This window comes from Sciurus carolinensis, chromosome 1 (genome assembly GCF_902686445.1).
Source record: "Sciurus carolinensis chromosome 1, mSciCar1.2, whole genome shotgun sequence".
NCBI lineage: Eukaryota > Metazoa > Chordata > Mammalia > Rodentia > Sciuridae > Sciurus > Sciurus carolinensis.
Window position 1 is genome coordinate 135,944,516 of NC_062213.1, and position 20,559 is coordinate 135,965,074.

Below are 20,559 nucleotides of genomic sequence, written 5' to 3' on the forward strand. Positions count from 1 at the left end.
ACACAGGTAATATAGGTTATACACAGGGGCATGTATTCACTTCAAAGATTTCACTATTGAAAAGTTTAAATTACAAAAGGTCAAAGCAATACTGAACATTAGTATAAATGGAAAGAGGGGAAAAAATAGTAAAAGCTGAATAAACACTTCTATAGGGTAATATATAAAACTAAAGAAATCACCTTGCTAGGTATTTTAGGGCTAAATGTAAACATGGTAGAAGTTTCTAGAAATAGTAATTAAGTATAAACTAATTACCATCTGAAGTCAAGTCAAATAGGTTCCTTGTAAGCACCTTATAGACATTCCTATATAGTTGGAAGATATTCCAAGAATGAGCTGAACCAGTAACAAATACTTCAGAAGCTGGCAAAAGGGTTAAAATAAAATACACCTATTAAAGGATGTTACAATTAATACTTGCTTTTGTGGTAGATTCTGGTGCAAAATCAGAAGTTTTTAAGCAGAATTTTAAAATCTAGTTAAATCTGAGTCATTGCAAAATAATCATTTAAGACATGATAACAATTTCAGAATTTCATCTTCTGATTCTTAGTTTTGACTGTTTTTTACCTATGTAGTCAAAAGTTTAAATCCTATATTATTTCATTTAGTTAATAAAACATTTGATATATCAAAAATAACTGCTTTAGTTTAGTGGGCCATTCAATAGGTCATAAAATCTTAAATAATGTAGGCAATTCTGCTATAATGTAACATATTTTTACACACTACTTTTAAAAAGTGATATGATATATAATTTAAATAACCTTAAATGAATAAGAAATGTCACATGATGTCTAAAGAAAATAGGCCTCATTCAAGGTATAAAAGGCTTATTTTAAAGGTCACTACAATTTAACTAAAATGGCAAAGGATTACTAATATTTTTATACCGCTTGAAGCTTAAGTTAGTATCTAAAAAAATTTATGGCATTTCACAACATGGTCACAACAGCACTGGGGAAAAGAGAAGAAAAGCATGCATTATTGCCTTTGTCTTTCATTAGTGATATGTAAAGCTTACAGTGAAAAGAATAGGATTAAGTATCCCTGGTTCTAGTTTATGTTCCACATCTAATTAGCTAGGCTACATTGGACAGAGGCTAACTTTGTGAGTTTCAAGCAACAAACACCTAAGTACTGGCAAGGTTGATATAAGTGATCTGAAAAATCACAGTTGTCTGATATCATATTTCAAACACATAATCATCACTATCACATTAATGTATATTTACAAGTATTCCCTGCATCTTAATTTTGCACCAAAGACAGGTAAAAAAATAATTTTTAAATTACACTGGCATAATTTTTTTAAAAAATTCACATATTGGCCACATCCCATTTTTGCAAAACAATTTGGCATAAAATCTGCAAGGATTATGTAGTGAAATATGGATAATTTATCTGAAAATGTAAAATAAATATTAAAAAACTGGTACTTTTAAGCTTCTGTATAACTTTCCCTTAACTGTTTAGGATAACTCCTAGATGGAAAAGGAAAATGTATTTATCATTTCAGCCCCTCACAGCTCTTCAAATTCAAAGCCAGTGCCTGAAATTGAGGTTTCAAGAGTACTCTACAAAAGCTTAAAAAATGTTTTTTATACATTTGTTAGAAGGTACACAAAAAGTGTTTATCATTTCTTCTTCACCCAAAGTATGCATGAAAATAACCACAGACTCTTTAACCATAATCAAAAAAATCTGTTTTCAACATTAAAAAACCCAACAGCGCTTAAGGTAAGTAAGACATAAAAATCTCTTACTTGGATTTGTACCCCCTCCCTTTAAAAACTGACGTATTATAGTTGTACATAATAATGGAATTTGTTATTACATATTCATACATGCATAAAATACAACAATATAATTTGGTCAATATCATTTCCCAGCATTATCCCATCCTCCCCCACCTCTCTTACTTGGATTTGGCTGCAATAATACTTCAGTTTGTTTCATTATTTTTTCTGTCCATATTTTGGTACATTCAGCTTTGCTAAGGAGGTTCTCTAAGTGAGCATCCAATTCTGTCTTCTCTGCCTGGCCAAGCTTTTCTTCTGTGAACTGTGATTACATATAAAAAAATGAAATAAATATACTTCAAATAAGTGTAAGGAAACTATTATCAATAAGTAAAAAGCAAACTCAAATCCAAACAAATAAATGTATTCCAGGTTTGTCTGTATGCCATTGCTTATGAAATGCTTTTTTTGCCCCTTGGTAAATTTATCCATATCCTCTACCGTACCATTTATAATGACTTGACCCCACAGCTATAATGAGTAGTTCCGTTAGAATGTATGGTGTGAATTCTGTAGAAAATCTATCATATTGCTTGGTATACAAATATTTCTTACCTATAAAGGTAGGCAGCATAAGGAAAGGACTAAGAAGTCTGAATTAGATGGATCTGAATTCAGATCCTGACCACTAAAACTGTGACCTGAGCAACATTTTGAGTACTTTTTTATTAGTATCATCTATTGTAAAAGGAAGACAATACACATCTTATGGTGTTTTGAGGACTGAATAACACTATGTAAATCACTCTGTTCAGTGCCTGGTAATTATTATTTTTAATTTAAATTTTAAAAGGGCTGTTTATATGCTTTATGTATTATTAGCACTTTAATCACACCCAAGTTGGATAGGTTTTCATGGGACATTTTGGAAAAAATCATTTGTTTCTTCATGATATGTCACACCTATTCATTTACAGACTGTTTTTTGTACATATCCTATTCATACTGTGGAGGTAGTTTTTTTTTTTTTTAATCATAAAATGTAGTTAATCATACTGAAAACTGCAACTTTTATTATTGTGTTGTTGTTTGAGGGAAGGTAGCACTGCCTATGCAATAATAAAAAGGAAAAAAGTTTTCTGTGTAGATCTTATTGTGACTTCTGAATACTTTAAATTAAAAGTAGAGGTGATGACTCAGGCTGTTTATCATATATAATTTTCCTAGAATATGTGGTTTTCACCCATTTCAACAGAGGCACATTACCAGCACTAATTCTACACTCAGTCATGACTCATTTCTAGCTAACAAAACAGTATCACTTTGCCTTTTTTTCCAGTACTGGGGAATGAACTCAGGAGCACTCTACTGATCTACATCCTCAATCCTTTTTATTTTTTATTTTGAGACAGGGTCTTGCTGAATTGCTGAGGCTGGTCTTGACTTGTGATCCTCCTGCCTCAGCTTTTCAAGTTGCTGGGATTACAGGCATGTGCTATAGCACCTAGTTCCTCTCATTTCTTAAAAATTCTCCTGTTGTCCTATTTTCTGAGTGTTATTATCTGCTTCTTTCAGCATCCTTTTTCTCAGGCTGTACTTTCAACTGACTATCAGTACTTTCAATTGACTATCAGTATTTAGCTGAAGGGTTCTCTAGAATCCTATTTTTAGACTTCTGTTTATAATCTCTATTGAAGGTCCTGTTCAGGACTAGAAATAAGAGCAGTTTATTTTTAGTTGTTTGTTCTGTGGTGCTGGGAATTGAACCTAGGGGCTTGCACATGCTGGGCAAGTACTCTATCACTGAGTTATACCTGTAGCCCATTTTTAGACATGATCTTGCTAAACTGCCAGGCTGGCTGGCTTCAAGCTTGTGATCATCCTGCCTCAGCCTCCTGAGTAGCTATGATTACAGGTGTGAGGCACTAAGCCCAGCTGAAATAACAGCTTTAATAGCTTTTGTAAAGCTTTAGGTATTTTAACAGACTGGCCTGGTCAGTCTTTTAGCGACCAACTCAATGGGTGGAACTGAGAATAGCAGTTCTAAAGCAATTGCCTAAGCCTGAAAACTTGCACTGTACTGTAACCCACAACTGGGCACTAGACAAAAACAAATTCTGATCCCAAGGTCAGGTGGATATACTATGCAACCTCATTCTTAGGAAGAGAACGTGGTAGTCATTACAGATCCCTAAAGATTCTAAGCAACAGAAGTCTTACAGAAGTATGGATTATGACATGTTAAAAGACTACCACTAATAGTTAGATATAATATGTCCCAGAAAGCAACCAATAGAAAGGGGAGAAAGGGATACACCCAGCACTTTAAAAATTGGTAATATCTGCATAAATTTCTCCTTAAGCAAGAATATTCATTTGTTTATTCACTCATTTCTTCAACAAAAATTTATCAAGGGGGCTGGGATTGTGCCTCTGTGGTGGAGCACTTGACTAGCTTGTGTGACGCACTGGATTTCATTCTCAGCACCACATATAAATAAATGAATAAGAAATAAAGGTCTGTCAACATCTAAAAAGAAATTTAAAAAAATTTATCAAGGACCTATATATGTGCCAGATACTATTCTAAGCACATGGGTTTCAGCAGCCAACAAGACAGACAAGATTTCTGTTTAGGAACCTAACGTTTTAGTGGAAAGACAAAAATGAAAAAACAAATAATTTGATAATAAGGATACAAAGATCTAAGCTGCTGAAGAGAGGACCAAAATAGGTGATTCTACATTTCTAAGTGATACAATGAATGTAAAGGTAGATGAAGAATTAATTTTTCAGGGAAAGGGTGAAGTAGGAGAATCAGGGAAGGCTTCGCTGGAGAAGGGATGTATGACTTGGGCCAGGAAGGGGAAGGAGAAGTTCAAAGAGTTTGAAATAGGGATGGTTAGAGAGAAATCCCATCTCTGAGCAGGTAACAAATGGCCTGCAAATTAATGATAAGAAATGAGTTATATAAAGATCTAGAAGGATTAGGTTATTTAGGCTGATATTTGTCTTCCGGATGCACTATTTCTATACTATCATTAACATCACTTTTATGAATATTAAATAAGTAATTTCTTTGTAGACATTCCTAATTTGTATTTAAAAACCAACGCTAGCTTAGATATAGAAAATTCAATAATATAAAAATAGTACTTGTTAAGTCAGTCTTTGTGTAAGGCACTCTTTTAATAATAAGAAGATATGATCTGTTTTATAGGAGAATGAAAAGTATTATCTAAGAAGTCTAAAACTACAGGCCTATTATTTTCAGTATATGAAACATTAAACTTTGCCTAAAAGATGTTTTAGAAACACTAAAATTGAAGGTACAGAGCACTTGCCTAGGATGTGCAGGGCTCTGGGTTCAATTCCCAGTACTGGAAAAAATAAAAAAAGACTAGAAATTACTTTAAAAAATTTATAATAGTGATTAAAGAAATAGTCACTAAGTAGTCATGTTTATCTGCCACCTGTTAGGATTCAGGGCAAGTTTTCTCTGACAGAATTTTATAGAATCAATTAGAAATAATTATTCAGAAAATAAAACATTTCAATCTTCAGTTCAAAGGACTGTTTGCTTGATTATGTAAAATTTTCTTCGTGATTCTCATGGTACTTATCTTACAGGTCTCTTATTAAAAATAAGGTTTAGTGAAAAAAGTATGGGAGAATAGAACAAAGATGGGTATTTGCAACAAGTCTTGTAGTTATAAAAGTACAAAGAAGAAACAAAATATGTAAATTCACTTACAAAGTAAGGTCCTACGAATACTATAAGTAGTTTTTACTATCTAATTCAGAAGGCCAAAACCAAATCAAAACAATATCAGGAACTCTTCTTTATGTGTGAGATGGTCTGAATAAAGGAAACAGGTTTAGAAAATGGCAGTTCTATAGGAAAACTCTCAGGAAGAAAATATTTAAGTTCCAGTAAGAAATTCTTTCTACCCGATATTTTACTTTTCACTCTATCCACATCTGTGTTTCACATTCATATTATATGTGGTTTTATTTTTTGTTTTTAAAATGTTTTCTTTTTTAAAAAAGATTACTACATCTTTTTTATACTTTTGAATTCTTAAGGTCAGGGCACTGTGTATGTTAAAAAATTTCATACATTAAGCTGTGCCTTTTATATCTGATACTCAAAAAAAATCTTTTAGTTAAGAATCATAATTTTAGTGATCAGTAAGTTTGGGCAAAATGTTTAATCACACTGACCCTAAGGTGTCAATGCTGGAAATGAATCTCACATCTGCTTCAATTATGTCTTATTAGACTAAACTACCCTTCCATTAAATACTTTGATTCAAAGAAATTAGTATTTTTATTTCTATCACCATTGTTCACACATATTCTGTGCTTCCTCACTCCTGTGTATTTGTTCTGGACATCTATCTCTTCTAGCCCTTTGTTTCTTACATGATATTCAATAATTATTTCCACCCAATTAAAGGTAGCCTAAATTTTATCTTTAAATGAAAAAAAAAAAAGAGGCAGAGACACACACAATAAGAATACATTAAGGTTATACTTTTATACTGAAATGATGTATTTAAGTCTTATTACCCAAATGTATAATTATAAAAGACATAATATTTTCCACGATTTATCTTTGAGGTTAAAGGGGATTTTCCATCATCAGTCAGAAGGTATGTCGTATTGACAATAAAATGTTATTTAATACATACATTTCTCTCAAACTTTAAAAATATATTTGCTACAGAAAATTATGAGTTATCAAAACTAAATTAGGGAGATCTAAAATACTAATACAAATATTTATGGAATATATATTTTCTTCTATTTTAAGATGATCAGCATATGATGTGATTCTTCCGCTCAAGGAGTTTATATTTTAGTTGGGATAATAATACTGTATTAATACAAACATAAAATTATAAAAATGACACCCTTTTCAGAACGACAAAAGACCTATATCTATATTTTTTAAAGATCCCTTTCCTGTTTACTAAAACATTAAAATTAACTCAGAAAAATTTTGTTTTCAACATTTTTAAGTTGAAAATCACTGCTGACTTTGTAGTCTCTTGATAACTGTTAATTAGAAAGCACAGCTAATTTTGTGTGTCATTTCATTGAATCAGTAACAGTACAGTTTAAGAACTAAGAACTTTTCTGAAAACAATTAACAAAAGAATGTAAATAAGTCATAGAAATCCAAATCCAAAGCTCTCTAAAATATAATTTTTCATAATATTTCAGTTATAGTGAAATGGCATGAGCACAGAAAGGTTAACACCCTCTATTAGTAGGTAAAGCTAAAATTCTAAAAGTAATCTAAATTTTTCAAGGGAAACTATAACAAATTCTGAATGTATTAATAAATCATAAAGTGGATCCCTCACCATGGGTTCTCAATTTTTGCTGCTCTTTAGCACTATTTGGGAGTTTTGAAAAAAGTGATGCTCAATTCAACACCTAAGATTCTAATTTCATTGGACTGGGGTACAGTCTATGTGTGGGTATTTTAAAAAGATTCCCCAGGTAAATTTTAGTGCAGCCAAGACTGAGTCACTGTTTTAAGCTCCTAAGTATTTAAATATACATTACTTGGTTTGTCATTATCTTAAAAATACTTTCAATATGACAAATCTTATAGATTTTCTAATTACCTTATTTATGTAGTATATAAATGTAAATTTTAGCACAAGGTTAAACTATCTTCTGTCTAGTAGTTTATTAAATTAACACCAATAGTACCAAAGGACACTACAGTTTTAAGTAACAGTAAACATGAAATTTTTGCAGAATGAGAAAGTGTATGAATTTTGAATCTGGCATGTTTTATTTACTAGACATGCTGAAGTTATCACAGTTTAAATTTTATAAAGAAAAACAGGATTATAGAAGGAGGAGGGGGTGAGGATGGAGGGTAGGGAGAAGGGAAAATGGGAGAGGGAAAAGGAGGGAGGGAGGGAGAAGGAGAAAGAGAAAGAGAGAGAGAGAGAGAGGGAGAGGGAGAGGGAGAGGGAGAGGGAGAGGGAGAGGGAGAGGGAGAGGGAGAGGGAGAGGGAGAGGGAGAGGGAGAGGGAGAGGGAGAGAGAGAGAGGGAGAGGGAGAGGGAGGGAGGGAGAGAGAGAGAGAGAGAGAGAGACAAACACACACACACACACTATGTTAGTGTTAGTTTTGTTTGGCCAAATTGGAACTCCAGATAGAAGTTAATTGGTGGCATCATCATATTCATTTTTACATCTCTAGCTCTGATACAGTCTTGCTCATGGAAATAAACTAAAGATCAAGATCAAGGTCAACTTCAAAACTGTTTTTTAAAGATTTCTTTCCTCAGAAAATAGGTAGTATTCATGAAATTCACAATATTAACTTTAATCATCAGTTTAGAGGAAAGATTAGAAAATTAAAATGAACTCCCTAATTTAGTTTGAGAAAAAATATTTAGAAAGTATACACTGTTATTTTTAAAAAGGCAAACAAAGTTTTGCTTTACTAGCAAATCTAGAATTAAAATTTATTTATTTCTTGTTCCTTTATTCCCTTAAAAGACTTACTAAAAGAAGAATAACTCACAAAATGGATACTACAAAGAATAAAAATATTTATGCCAGTTTTGGTACTAAACTATGTAGTCCTTTAGGGCAGTAACTTGTTCTCATTTATCTTTGTATCTTTCAAAGCCAAGTATCTAGAAGGTACTCAATAAATATAGGTTGTATTGAACACTTTAATATTTTAGACTGGTATCAGTCAACTTCAAGGTTAGCAGAGGTAGTGTTAGAAAGACTCTAATAGAGTCTTATTAACATGGTAAATGATTCTTGTTGTCCCTCAGAGTAAATTTCGAATATGCTTAATAACTTGCTTGGCTAAAGTATTCTAAGATAACCATACTGGATGTTGTGAGAGGGGAATAAGAAAGAAACAGCTGATTCCTTAAGACATACAAACTATTTTTTTAAATTAAAAAAAATTTTTTAAAAAATTTTTACAGACTGCATAAAAGCCATGGAGTTATAGGATTTTAGAGCTAGTTCACTGAAAGAAAAATGTCACCTGATCATACAGAATTAAAAAATGACACAGATTTCACATCAAGCTCCTGTGATTTGAAAAGCCTTCATAACTGAGATGGACTTGAAGCTGTTATCATGAAGAAAGAATAAGAAGGAAAGGGATGGAGGGCATTCAAGATGGGTTACAATAACCTGGAATTAGACAAGTACAAGGTATTTTAGAAATTAAAAATAAATATATAATCAGAATGCAGTTTTTATATGAGTGAGAGAAAAGACCAGATTGCAAGGAAGAATTTAATGTTCAATAAAGTTTGGACTGAAAAGACTGAGTCTGAAAACAAATAAATGGCTATTAAGACTTTAGCAGACTGGCACAGTTGGTGACACCTGTAACCTCAGCTATTCAGGAGGTGGAGATAGAAGGATCTCAAGCTACAGGGCAGCCTCACCATTTTAAGGGGATCTTTTCTCAAAATAAATTTTAAGACAGTGCTGGAGATGCTGTTTAGTGTACCAAGACCTGGGTTCAATTTCCAGTATCACACACACAAAAAAACAGATAATAGTAAAATAATTTAGCAAGGACAAATTACTATTGTTTTCTATTGTTCTGAGGCAGTTAAAAAGTACCCAAGTTGGACTAGTTAAGAATAAATATACCTACTCCTTTATACATTCTACCTTAACATTCTTTTTAAAGTGCTAAGGTTTATGAACAAATTTTAGAAGGGAGAATGGAGTGGTGGTAAGATCCATTTATACATACTTTAATAGTTTGAGTTGATTTTTTTTAAAACAAGAAAGTTTAATTTTTAACTTTTTAAAGGAAAATGAAAAAAAGTATGGTAGTTGGTCTATCAGAATGGCCTATTCTTTAAAGTACCATTTGATTTGAATGGAAATTATTTAGTAATTAGGAAACTTAATTTTTTCTCTACTATTTTTTAATTGCTCATGAAGTCAGTGGCATAGCTCTTAAAGTACTCTTAGCATGAATGGTGGTACTTTGGCATTCATGTTGATGTCAACTCAATTTAGAGTAGGAACTCAGTTACTGACTAAATATTGAAATAAGAAAGCAGTGTTTTGGTGAAAATTATCACACAGCATTCCAAACTACACGTTATTTTATGGAAGCATCTTTTTTTTTTTCCTAACCGTTTTTTTTTTTAAATGTATTTTTAGTTGTTAATGGACCTTTACTTTATTTATTTATATGTTGTACTGAGGATTGAACCCAGGGCCTCAGACATGCCAGGCAAGTGCTCTACCACTGAGCCACAACCCCAGCCCCCTAACCTTTATTTTTAAAAAAGTATTGTGGAGAATGTGAAACATGAAGATAAAACAGTATAATGAAAAATAGTATAATGGAATCCCAAGAACACATAACTCCCCTTCATCAACTGTCAGCATTATGCTAATTGTTTCAACTGTTTTTTCTTCTGAAATATTTTAAAATAAACCTCAAAGATAGAAGTTTTTCCATATTTCAGTTTGTATCTATGATAGTTATGACGATACAAAAGGACACATTAAAGAAGTCTGTTTATCTTGAAAAAGTTCCCTTCTTAATAAATGGTTGAAGTTAAAACCTTGAAAATCATCCTCAACTTATCTTTCTCATATCCCAGAGTCAATCTGACAGCCAATATGGGATAGATTTTGAACTTCCTCTTGCTACCACTATGATCTAAATCAAAATTACCTTTTGCCTGTTCTAAGGCCACAGTCCCCTAACTGGTTTCCCTCGTACCTCTGAAACCCCCAAGCTTACACAATTTGCACTTGTTTCTTCTATGTGAAATGCTTTTCCTCAAAGAACAAACAAACAAACAAACAAAAAAAAAATCACTGGGCCTGTGTGACTTCCTTGAGGGCTCTTTGAATTTCACTCCACAAGAAAGACTTGCCCTAACTATATTCTATCTGTACAACACACCCACTACCACCAACCCTGCCATTACCCCTGTTCTTCTGGATTTTTCTAATAGCTTGTTTTTGCTACAAGGTAAGCTCTGGGAGGGCAAATACTTTGTTGATTTTATTCACTGCTATATCAAAAATGTCCAGAATAGTGATAGGCAGACATGAAGTGTGCCCTTATATATTTAAGGCTGATGAGAAAATTATTTGATAGCTAACAGATGAGAATAGAATTCGAGAATCTTTTCCTAAAGAATCTGAAAGAAGTACTTGAATCCATTTGGAAAGTACACCTTTTAGAAGCTTTGCTAGGTTTACTTTTTAAAATTGAGTCCATCAACAATTTAAATTAGACTAAATTCTAGAGAAATGTGTCTGTGTTATTTAAGCAGTGTAGGGTAAGTACCTGAAACACATCTAACTATTTAAAAGAACAGCATTACATAGTGTCAAATTTGCATCAAGCATCTAGCATCACAGGCAATCAGCACTTAAACAAAATATACCAAAGGTTCCAGTCTTCTACTACAATCGATGTTAAGTCTCATAAAATTTGCTTTGGGCTCTCAATCACTCACCTTATATTTTAGGAAAAGTAGGAGAGAAGGTTAAGGCAATAAGCTTGTTACTTAACATGCAAATTTAGGAACAAAATAATAGGAATTTTCCATTTGAAATGGTCAGATTGTACTAGATGATCTTTAAGGTCTCTCTAGGCTACAACCTTCTATTCTATGTATCTTAAACCTGCACTACTTATCCAGGAAGAGAAAGTAGCTTGATGTAGTAAGTCAGACAGCACTGGTTATTTACTAGCTGCACAAGTTAAGCAAGTTATAAAACTTCTCAGAGGCTGCTTCCTTACATATAAACGGGGATTAATAACATCTATCTGGCAAAGTGACAGAAAGGACTGAAAATAATACGTCAAGTGCATAGCAAAATGCTTGACATACCATTTTCCATAATATAGGCAGCTATTACCTTCTTTTACCAAGGAGAGAGCAATGTAGAATCAAATGTGCCAATAAAATTAGGGTAAAGGAGACCAGGAAGGTAGTAAAGTAATAGAACACATTTACATTTTAGTACCAATTTGGTATGTATATTAGAAAATTATTGATATTTTCTCCTTACAAAAGAGAATACTGTTGCTACTCTGTCATTAACATAAACACCAGATTGTTTATAACCCATGTTGTGAAATTTACATCTGTTCATAGATTTAACTGAGTTGGCATAATGTGGGTGATGGCTGTAGAAAGCTGTCCAAGTTCCTCACCATTGACACTTCCTTTATTGCAGAATACCAAGAGGCAGAGAATTTTTTTCACTTAAAGTATATTTGAAACATTCCACTGTGACCATGGGTGCAATATGAATATCCCCCATCTCTCCTTGTTTCCCATTTTGAGAATGAGTGAGAATCCCCAAACTCCCATGTTTCCAGTGTACTTGGCAAAGTCTGGATATCAACAGGCGATCTCCATTTGCCCCACGGACTGCCAAGCGCAGGGACAGTCCTCTCAGAGAGGGCTGGAGGGAACTGTGTTGGCAGCTCTCTGGGCAGAGGGGAAGGAAAAGGAAACTCCCTTCTTGGACTCTGCGGGGAGGGTGAGAGAGACCAAAGGAAAGGGTGGGGGTGGTGCAAGAATGGTCTGTCTGGGTTACCCTGCCGGACTCGCCCGGCCTTCGCTAGGCCGGGAAGGAAGGTCACACCAGCTGTGTCGCGGGATGAGAAAAGCGGGCGGGGCAACGCCCCCGCCCCGGGGCGAACCCAAGGTGTCCTCCAGCGGCTGGAGGAAGGTCCGGGCCGCGTCTCCACCCCGCCTCGCTTCCCAGGAGCGGCGGTTGAGCAGGAGTTGGGGGTGGGGGCGAGAACGACCAGCGGTGCCAGGCCGCGCCCCTCACCCAGGCCCGCGGCCACGGCAAGCCAGCGGCCAGATGGCGAGGCCGGGGTCCCGGGGCGCCGCCGCCACGGGCCGGGCAGGGGCGGCCCCTCCCTGACTCTCCCCGGGCGCCGCCACCCTTTCTCCTTCACCAGCGCGGTACCTGCACAGCACGACTGAGGAAGGTGCCCGCGTCGGCCGCCAGCTTCTTCACATTGAAGTCCATGATGTTCATTCTGGGCGGCAGCCGGGCTGAGCCGCCGGCGGACCTAGCGGGGAGGCGGAGGCGCCGCGACAGGGCTGGGACTCCGGGAGAGCGCGGCGGGGGCAGACGTGGTAGGTGGAGGGAGGCGGCGCCAACCCCGCCGCCGCAGCTGTCGTTTCCGTGAAGGGGAGAAGGAGGGGGAGGAGGAGGGTGGGGCGAGGCGAAAGAACAAGCGCCTCCGAGCAGGCCGCGCGCCCTGCGGCGGCCGCCGAAAAAGTGGGTCTGTCGAGCCCAGAGAGCCGCCTTTAACGTCGCCGCAGGCCGTGGCGTGCGAGCGAGACCCGGGCGGGCGTCCCTGAGGTGTGGGGCCAGCTCCCCAAACGAGGAAGCGAGCACCGACCGTGGGGCGGAGCCTTTATCACGGTTCTCGCGGGAACAGCGCCCCCTGGAGGCTCGCGGAGAGTCAGCCGCGGGGCGCGCCGGGAGCTCCGCCCCTCAGCTTGCCAGGGAGCCTCGTGGGGCGCTCCGCGGGGTCGCCAAGCCTCTGCACGTTCGCAGTTAACCTCTGAGCACCAAGAGTGCAGAGGACCCAGATTCCTCTTTATTTTAAGAGGAAATAAGGAAGTTAGGGCATAGAATTACAATATCTGTGAAGTTAGAACCAAACGGTTCCAGTCACCCTTGAAGCCTAGAGTGCCACTCGGCGAACGTTTGCAGGGTAGGGTTGCAGGTAGTGACCCCGCAGACCCTGTAGTTCATTGATTCAGCACTTTTGAGTATCTGCTGCGTGCCAGGCACTGAACCAGGTGCTGCAGACATAAGTATGTTCTTACTCTCATTAATTTGACAACCTTCGGGGTCTTCACTCCCAGCTGCCTGGAGCTGTTTGCTGCCCCAAGGACTGAATGCGTTAAGGCTGCAGGCATACCGGACTACAGATCAATATTAGGTGCCTACTCTGTAAAGCTTGATGCTGGGGACACAGTGCTGGGCGGTGGACACAAAGAAGTATAAGATGGTGAGTGAAATAGGATAGCCCTTGACAATTCAGAGTGATATTTCAATAACAGATGAGAATATAATGTCCAATCTGTTAAAAAAAAATCCCGTCGTTCCAAGTAACTTTTAAAGCAGGCTTCCCGACAAAACCTATGCTTAAATGAAGTTGAAAAAGGTACTAGTATGGAATGAGATTCATTGGTATTTCAAGAATAAGAAAACACTATTTTTTTGTGTGGTAGTTTGGCCCTTTTGATGTAATGGGGCTGGGAAAATACAGACCCAGCAGGCAATGAAATGAGCTTCCATTCAGAATTCCGAAACAGCAGTCACAGAAGCAATTGCTGCTGTTTAAGATTGAAAGATGAGGGAAGTAAAAACATTAAAAGGACAAATAGATAATTTATAAATATTTATGTTCTTTTATTCTTATTCTTTTTTTGTGGTGACAGAAACAGCTACCTCTTTTTAAAGTAACTCCAATATCACAGAATCTCCCCGCTCAGAAATACTCCATATCCTTCATTTCCACTTATTTTCCAGTAATACAGAACAGGAAATATACAAAAAGAAACCCTATTTTCCATTTACTAGCTCTTTTAGATCTTTATATGGAAGAACATTTTCTCGCTTTCTTTCTAGAATTCTGTGTTTAAAATAGGTAATTTGCTATAACCTATGCTTAGTTTTTACAAATGGTTCATACCCTCGTGTAGGAAAAGAACCCTTGATCCTCTTGTTGAAGTGTTCAGATTTTCTTAGACTTAAAGAAAACGTCACTTTCTCCTTTTGAACCCTCTACAGCTGTAATCTTGTCATTTCCCTTGTCTACCTTATTTTCATATATCCTTATTCTTAGTCTTTTAATACCTTTTGTTTACAGAGAACATATAAATCATCAAACTATTTGGAAGAATCTCCTTCAACCAGATTCTCTTATTTCCATCTCCTGTTCTCCATGCTCCTTCCCCCACCATTACCTCCCATTTAAAAGGAAGAGAATCTCAGGTGTTCTGAGTAGAGCCACTGTTCCTTTAATCTTGGCTGCACATTGGCATCACCCAGAGAGTCTAAGCAACAGTAATGCTTGGATCCCATCCTGAGTGTGGACTGGGCACTCACGTGTTGAAAAGCTCCTCAGGTGATTCTAATGTGTAGCTAAGATTGAGAATGAACCCATTGTCCTCCTGAATTATCTCCTCCAGTTCTACCCTTTGCCCAGAGTTAGATTCTCTTACCAGATGTGAGTCAAGGGCAGTAACCATTTCTAATTTATTTAAAAATTTTATATTCTACATTCATGGTGATAAAGTGGATTCTCAGATAATTTGCTAAATGAATAACATACTCAAATCAAGATGTATGTAGTTCTGGGCTCTTGTGACACCATCACCCTCAACCTAAATTTCCAAATACCTATTCACTTTCAGATTCGATATTTCCATTGGTAAGGCTGTTGTAGATTGCTTTTCCTTGAAAGTTGATCCTTTTTTGAGGTTCCTATATTGGTAACTTGAATCATATGCACAAAATCACCTAAGCCAGAAATCTGAGCTCCTTTTGACTTCATAACAGTTTTTTTTCTCTAAAATGTTTCCTATCTTTGTTCTCTTTAAATTTTTTAAAAATAATTTCAAACAGAAAAGCAAGAGTAGTTCAAAAACTTCTGTAGACCTTTGCCTAGAAACCCCACTCAAGCTTTAGCCAATTGTTCCAGAGTTTATTTACAGCAAAAGCATCCAAGTTAAGATCATATGTTGCATCCATGTGGCATGTTGCTCAATCCTCCTTCAATCTATATCAGTTCTTCAGAATCCTTGACATATTATCCTTCCCCCTTTCTTCCCTAGAGCTAAACTCTTAAGTTGATATATCAATTTCTCTTGTATATTTCTACATTCAGTAAAATTTTATGTATCTGCAAATGTACTAATTTTTAAACTACATAAGTGGTATATAGATATATACTTTTTAACTGGGGATCTAATACTTTTGTTTTTGTCTGCTTTTATTTGTGGATTGATTTGTGTCTCGTAACTTTTTGAAAAATGTATCTTCTGTTTTATTCAGTTTTTAATCAGGAATGGATGATGATCAGTTAAAAGTAATATCTAAAAAATAACATTGCTTTATACCAGCTACCAATCAGAAAATGTAATCAAAGAAAATATTCCATTCCTAGCAGCATAAGGGAAATAGATTTTCTAGGTATAAGCAATTATTTTTCAGGACCTGTATGGAGAAAATTTTATAATTCTCCACTGAGGGTCACCAAAGGAAACTTGACTAAATGGAAAAACATTGTTTTTAGTTAGAAAAAAACATATAATAAAAATATTCACTCTAACTAAATTATGTCTCTTTAACTTTTTGGCAAGATAGCTTTTTTTTTTTTTTTTTTTCAAGGACTCATTCTTAGTGATTTGTTTAAAAAATGTTCTTCTGTCATAGATTCCTTAAAGATATCACTGGTCAGTGAGCAATTTTGATATGAAATTCTTTCTTGGCTTGGAAGTTCCAAGATCATTCAGCTGTTATAATTTGAAACCCAAATCAGCAGGGGTACACATCATAATTATAAAATTTAAGGAAGACCTTTTCCCTTTTCAGAGCTTGTTCTATGACAGAATCATCCTTAACATCTCTCTGGGTCATGGGGTAGGTTTTATCCGGTCTTCCCTTCCACTGAAGATACAGAACTTCATGGTTTTTAATTTATGTGTGTATGAGGCCAAGAAGTAGGCATGGGAACACTAAGTTACCAATTCCTGATTGTAACAAGGCCTAAGGTCTTTTCTCTAATTACCATGTGGTTTTTAAAAAAACACAATTTTAAAATTGGCAAAAATTATGTGTATTTATTGTATACATGATATTTTAAAATATGTATATATATTGGAATGAATAAAATGGACTAATTTAAATATGTATTACCTCACATACTATTTTTTTATGGTAAAACACTTAAACTTTCTATCTTAGTGATTTTCAAGAACACAATACATTGTTAAAACTGTAGTCACCATGTGGTACAATAAATCTTGGACTCATTCCTCCTATCTAACTGATATTTGTATCCTTGGACCAACATCACCCAACCCCTATATCTTCTCCCTTTCCTTGCCCCTTGTAACCACCATTCTATACTTTGCTTCTATTAATTAAACTTACTTAGATTATATAAATATAAACGAGATCATACATAAGTGAGATATATTGTATTTGTCTATTTCTGGCTTATTTCATAAATATAATATCCTCCAGTTTCATCCATGCTTTTGCAAATGACAGGATTTCTTTCTTTTAAAAGACTGAGTGGTAGTATTCCTTTGTGAATACATATACCACATTGTCTTAAAAAATTTTTTTTTATTCATTATACACAAATGAAGTACAACTTTTCATTTCTTTGAGTGTACATGGTGTAGAGTCACATTCTGTAATCATACATGAACATAGGGTAATGATTTTTGTCTCATTCCAATATCTTTCCTTCCCTACACCCTTCCCCACCCCTTATTTCCCTCTATTCAATCCATCCTTCCTCCATTCTTCCCTTACCACCCCCCCACCGAGTTATGTATCATCATTCACTTATCAGAGAAAATATTGGGCCTTTGGTTTTTTGGGGATTGGCTTATTTCACTTAGCATGATATTCTCCATCTCCATCCATTTACCTGCAAATGCTATAATTTTAGTCTTCTTTTTGGCTGAGTAATATTCCATTATGTATATATACCACAGTTTCTTAATTCATTCATCTATTGAAGGGCATTTAGGTTGGTTCCACAATCTAGCTATTGTGAATTGAGCTTCTATAAACATTGATGTGGCTGTTTCACTGTAGTATGCTGATTTTAAGTCCTTTGAGTATAGGCCAAAGAGTGGAATAGCTGGGTCAAATGGTGGTTCCATTCCAAGTTTTCTAAGGAATCTCCATATTGCTTTCCAGAATGGCTGTGCCAATTTGCAATCCCACCAGCAATGTATGATTGTACCTTTTCCCCCACATCCTCACCAACACCTATTGTTGCTTGTATTCTTGATAAATAGACTTTCTAATTGGGGTGAGATGAAATCTTAGGGTAGTTTTGATTTGCATTTCTCTTATTACTAGAGATGTTGAACATTTTTTCATGTATCTATTGATTATTTGTATATCTTCTTATGTGAAGTGTCTACTCAGTTCCTTCCTTAGCCCATTTATTGATTGGGTTATTTGTATTCTTGGTGTAAAGTTTTTTGAGTTCTTTATAAATTCTGGAGATTAGTACTTTATCTGAACTGCCTGTGGTAAAGATTTTCTCCCACTCTGTAGGCTTTCTCTTCACATTGTTGGTTGTTTCCTTTGCTGAGAAAAAGGTTTTTAGTTTGAATCCATCCCATTTATTGATTCTTGCTTTTATTTCTTGTGCTTTGAGAGTCTTGTTAAGGAAGTCCTGTCACATTGTCTTTATCTACTCATCACCACCTGTGTTTAAACATTCAGGCATCTTCCCTATTAGCCATTTCCCTCCTCAAGATAGGATCATGATGTGTGCTTAAGGCTATGATGTCCATTTCCTTCTTTATTTCTGCCACTTGAATATTTTCTTGTCTTTTTTGTAACCTCAAGTATGCTGTGATTTTTCCTCTATATTTTACTCAACATCTCTCTTCTTTCTTTCTTTCTTTCTTTCTTTCTTTCTTTCTTTCTTTCTTTCTTTCTTTCTTTCTTCCTTTTTTTTGTGTGTGTGTATGTGCTGGGGTTTGAACCCAGGGGTGCTTAACCCCTGAGCCACATCGCCAACCCTTTTAATTTTTTTATTTTTAATTTGTTCTAATTAGTCATACATGGCAGTAGAATGCATTTTGACACATTGTACACAAATGGAGTACAACTTCTCATTCCTCTGACTGTACATGGTGCAGGGTTACATGGGTAGTGTAATCATACATGTGTATAGGGTAATAATGTCTGTTTCATTCCACCATCCTTCCCATCCCCACACCCCCTCCCCACCCCTCACTCTCTGCATAATCTAATGTTCCTTCATTCTTCCCTACCTGCCCTCCTGGCTCCCATTATGGATCAGCATTCACTCACCAGAGAAAACATTCAGTCTTTGGTTTTGGGGCTTTGGCTTATTTTGCTTAGCATGATATTCTCCAGCTCCATCCATTTACCAGCAAATGCCATAATTTCATTATTTTTTAAGGCTGAGTAATATTCCATTGTGTATATGTGCCATATTTTCTTTATCCATTCATCTATTGAAGGACATCTAGGTTGGTTCCATAGTTGGTCTATTGTGAGTTGAGCTGCTATAAATATTGAGGTGGTTATGTCACTGAAGTATGCTGATTTTAAGTCCTTTGGGTATTAACTGAGGAATGGGATAGCTGGGTCAAAGGGTGGTTTCATTCCAAGTTTTCTAAGGAGTCTCCATACTACTTTCCAGAGTGATTGTACCAATTTGCAATCCCACTAAAAATGTATGAGTGTACTTTTCCCCCCACATTCTTGCCAACACTTATTATTGCTTGTATTCTTAATGATTGTCATTCTGACTGGAGTGAGATGAAATCTTTGGGTAGTTTTGATTTGCATTTCTCTAATTGCAAGAGATGGATGAACATTTTTTGATATGTTTGTTGATCAGTTATATTTCTTCTGTGAAGTGTTTGCTCAGTTCCTTAGCCCATTCATTGATTGGGTTATTTGTTTTTTTGGTGTTAAGTTTTTTGAGTTCTTTATATATCCTGGAGATTAGTGTTCTATCTGTTATGTGTGTGTGATAAAGATTTTCTCTCATTCTGTAAGCTCTCTCTTTACATTAATGTTTCTTTTGCTGAGAAGAAGGTTTTTAGTTTTAATCCATTCCATTTATTGATTCTTGATTTTACTTCTTACGCTTTAGGAGTCTTGTTAAGGAAGTCAGGTCCTAAGCTGGCATGATGAAGTTTTGGGCCTACTTTTTCTTCAATTAGGCGCAGGGTCTCTGTTCTAGTGCCTAAGTCTTTGACCCACTTTGAGTTGAGTTTTGTGCAGGGTGAGAGATACAGGTTTAATTTCATTTTGCTACATGTGGATTTCCAGTTTTCCCACTACTATTTGTTGAATAGGCTATCTTTTCTTCATTGTATGTTTTTGGGCACCTTTGTCTAGTATGAGATAACTGTATATGAGTTTGTCTTTGTGTCTTTTATTCTGTAACACTGGTCTACATTGGTCTGTTTTGGTGCCAATACCATGCTGTTTTTGTTACTATTGCTCTGTAGTATAGTTGAAGGTCTGGTATTACGATGCATCCTGCTTCACTCTTCTTGCTAAGGATTGCTTTGATTATTTCTGGGTCTTTTATTTTTCCAAATGAATTTCATGGTTGCTTTTTCTGGTTCTATGAAGAATGTCTTTGGGATTCTAATAGGAATTGCATTAAATCTGTATAATGCTTTTGGTAGTATGGCCATTTTAACAATATTAATTCTGCATATCCAAGAGCATGGGGGATCTTTCCATATTCTAAGCTCCTCTTCAATTTCTTTCTTTAGTGTTCTGTAGTTTTCATTGTAGAGGTCTTTCACATCTTTTGTTAGATGGATTCACAATTTTTTTTTTTGAGATTATTGTGAATGGGGCAGTTTTCCTAACTTCTCTTTCAGTAGATTCATTCACTGATATGTAGGAACACATTTGATTTATGGGTATTGATTTTATATACTGCTACTTTGATAAATTTATCAGTTCTAAGAAGTTTTCTGGTAGAATTTTTTGGATCTTCTAAATATAGAATCATGTCATTGGCAAAT

The 20,559-nt window shown here is 35.8% G+C and overlaps 1 protein-coding gene across 4 annotated transcripts in view; it reads right to left on the minus strand.

The window, feature by feature from the left end:
* The window catches only part of Sh3glb1 (SH3 domain containing GRB2 like, endophilin B1), a 32,205-nt gene extending 19,066 nt beyond the window's left edge, over nucleotides 1-13,139 (minus strand). For 2 of the 4 annotated variants that reach the window (XM_047551518.1, XM_047551512.1), the window contains exons 1-2: nucleotides 12,725-13,138; nucleotides 1,926-2,067 (exon numbers count right to left, since the gene is read on the minus strand). In XM_047551518.1, coding sequence (XP_047407474.1) covers nucleotides 1,926-2,067; nucleotides 12,725-12,796 — 214 coding nt within the window. In that variant the 5' untranslated portion in view covers nucleotides 12,797-13,138. Of the gene's footprint in view, nucleotides 1-1,925; nucleotides 2,068-12,724 lie in introns of all 4 variants that reach the window. The other 2 variants (XM_047551501.1, XM_047551527.1) reach the window with 2 other exon arrangements.
* Nucleotides 13,140-20,559: the final 7,420 nt, after the last annotated feature.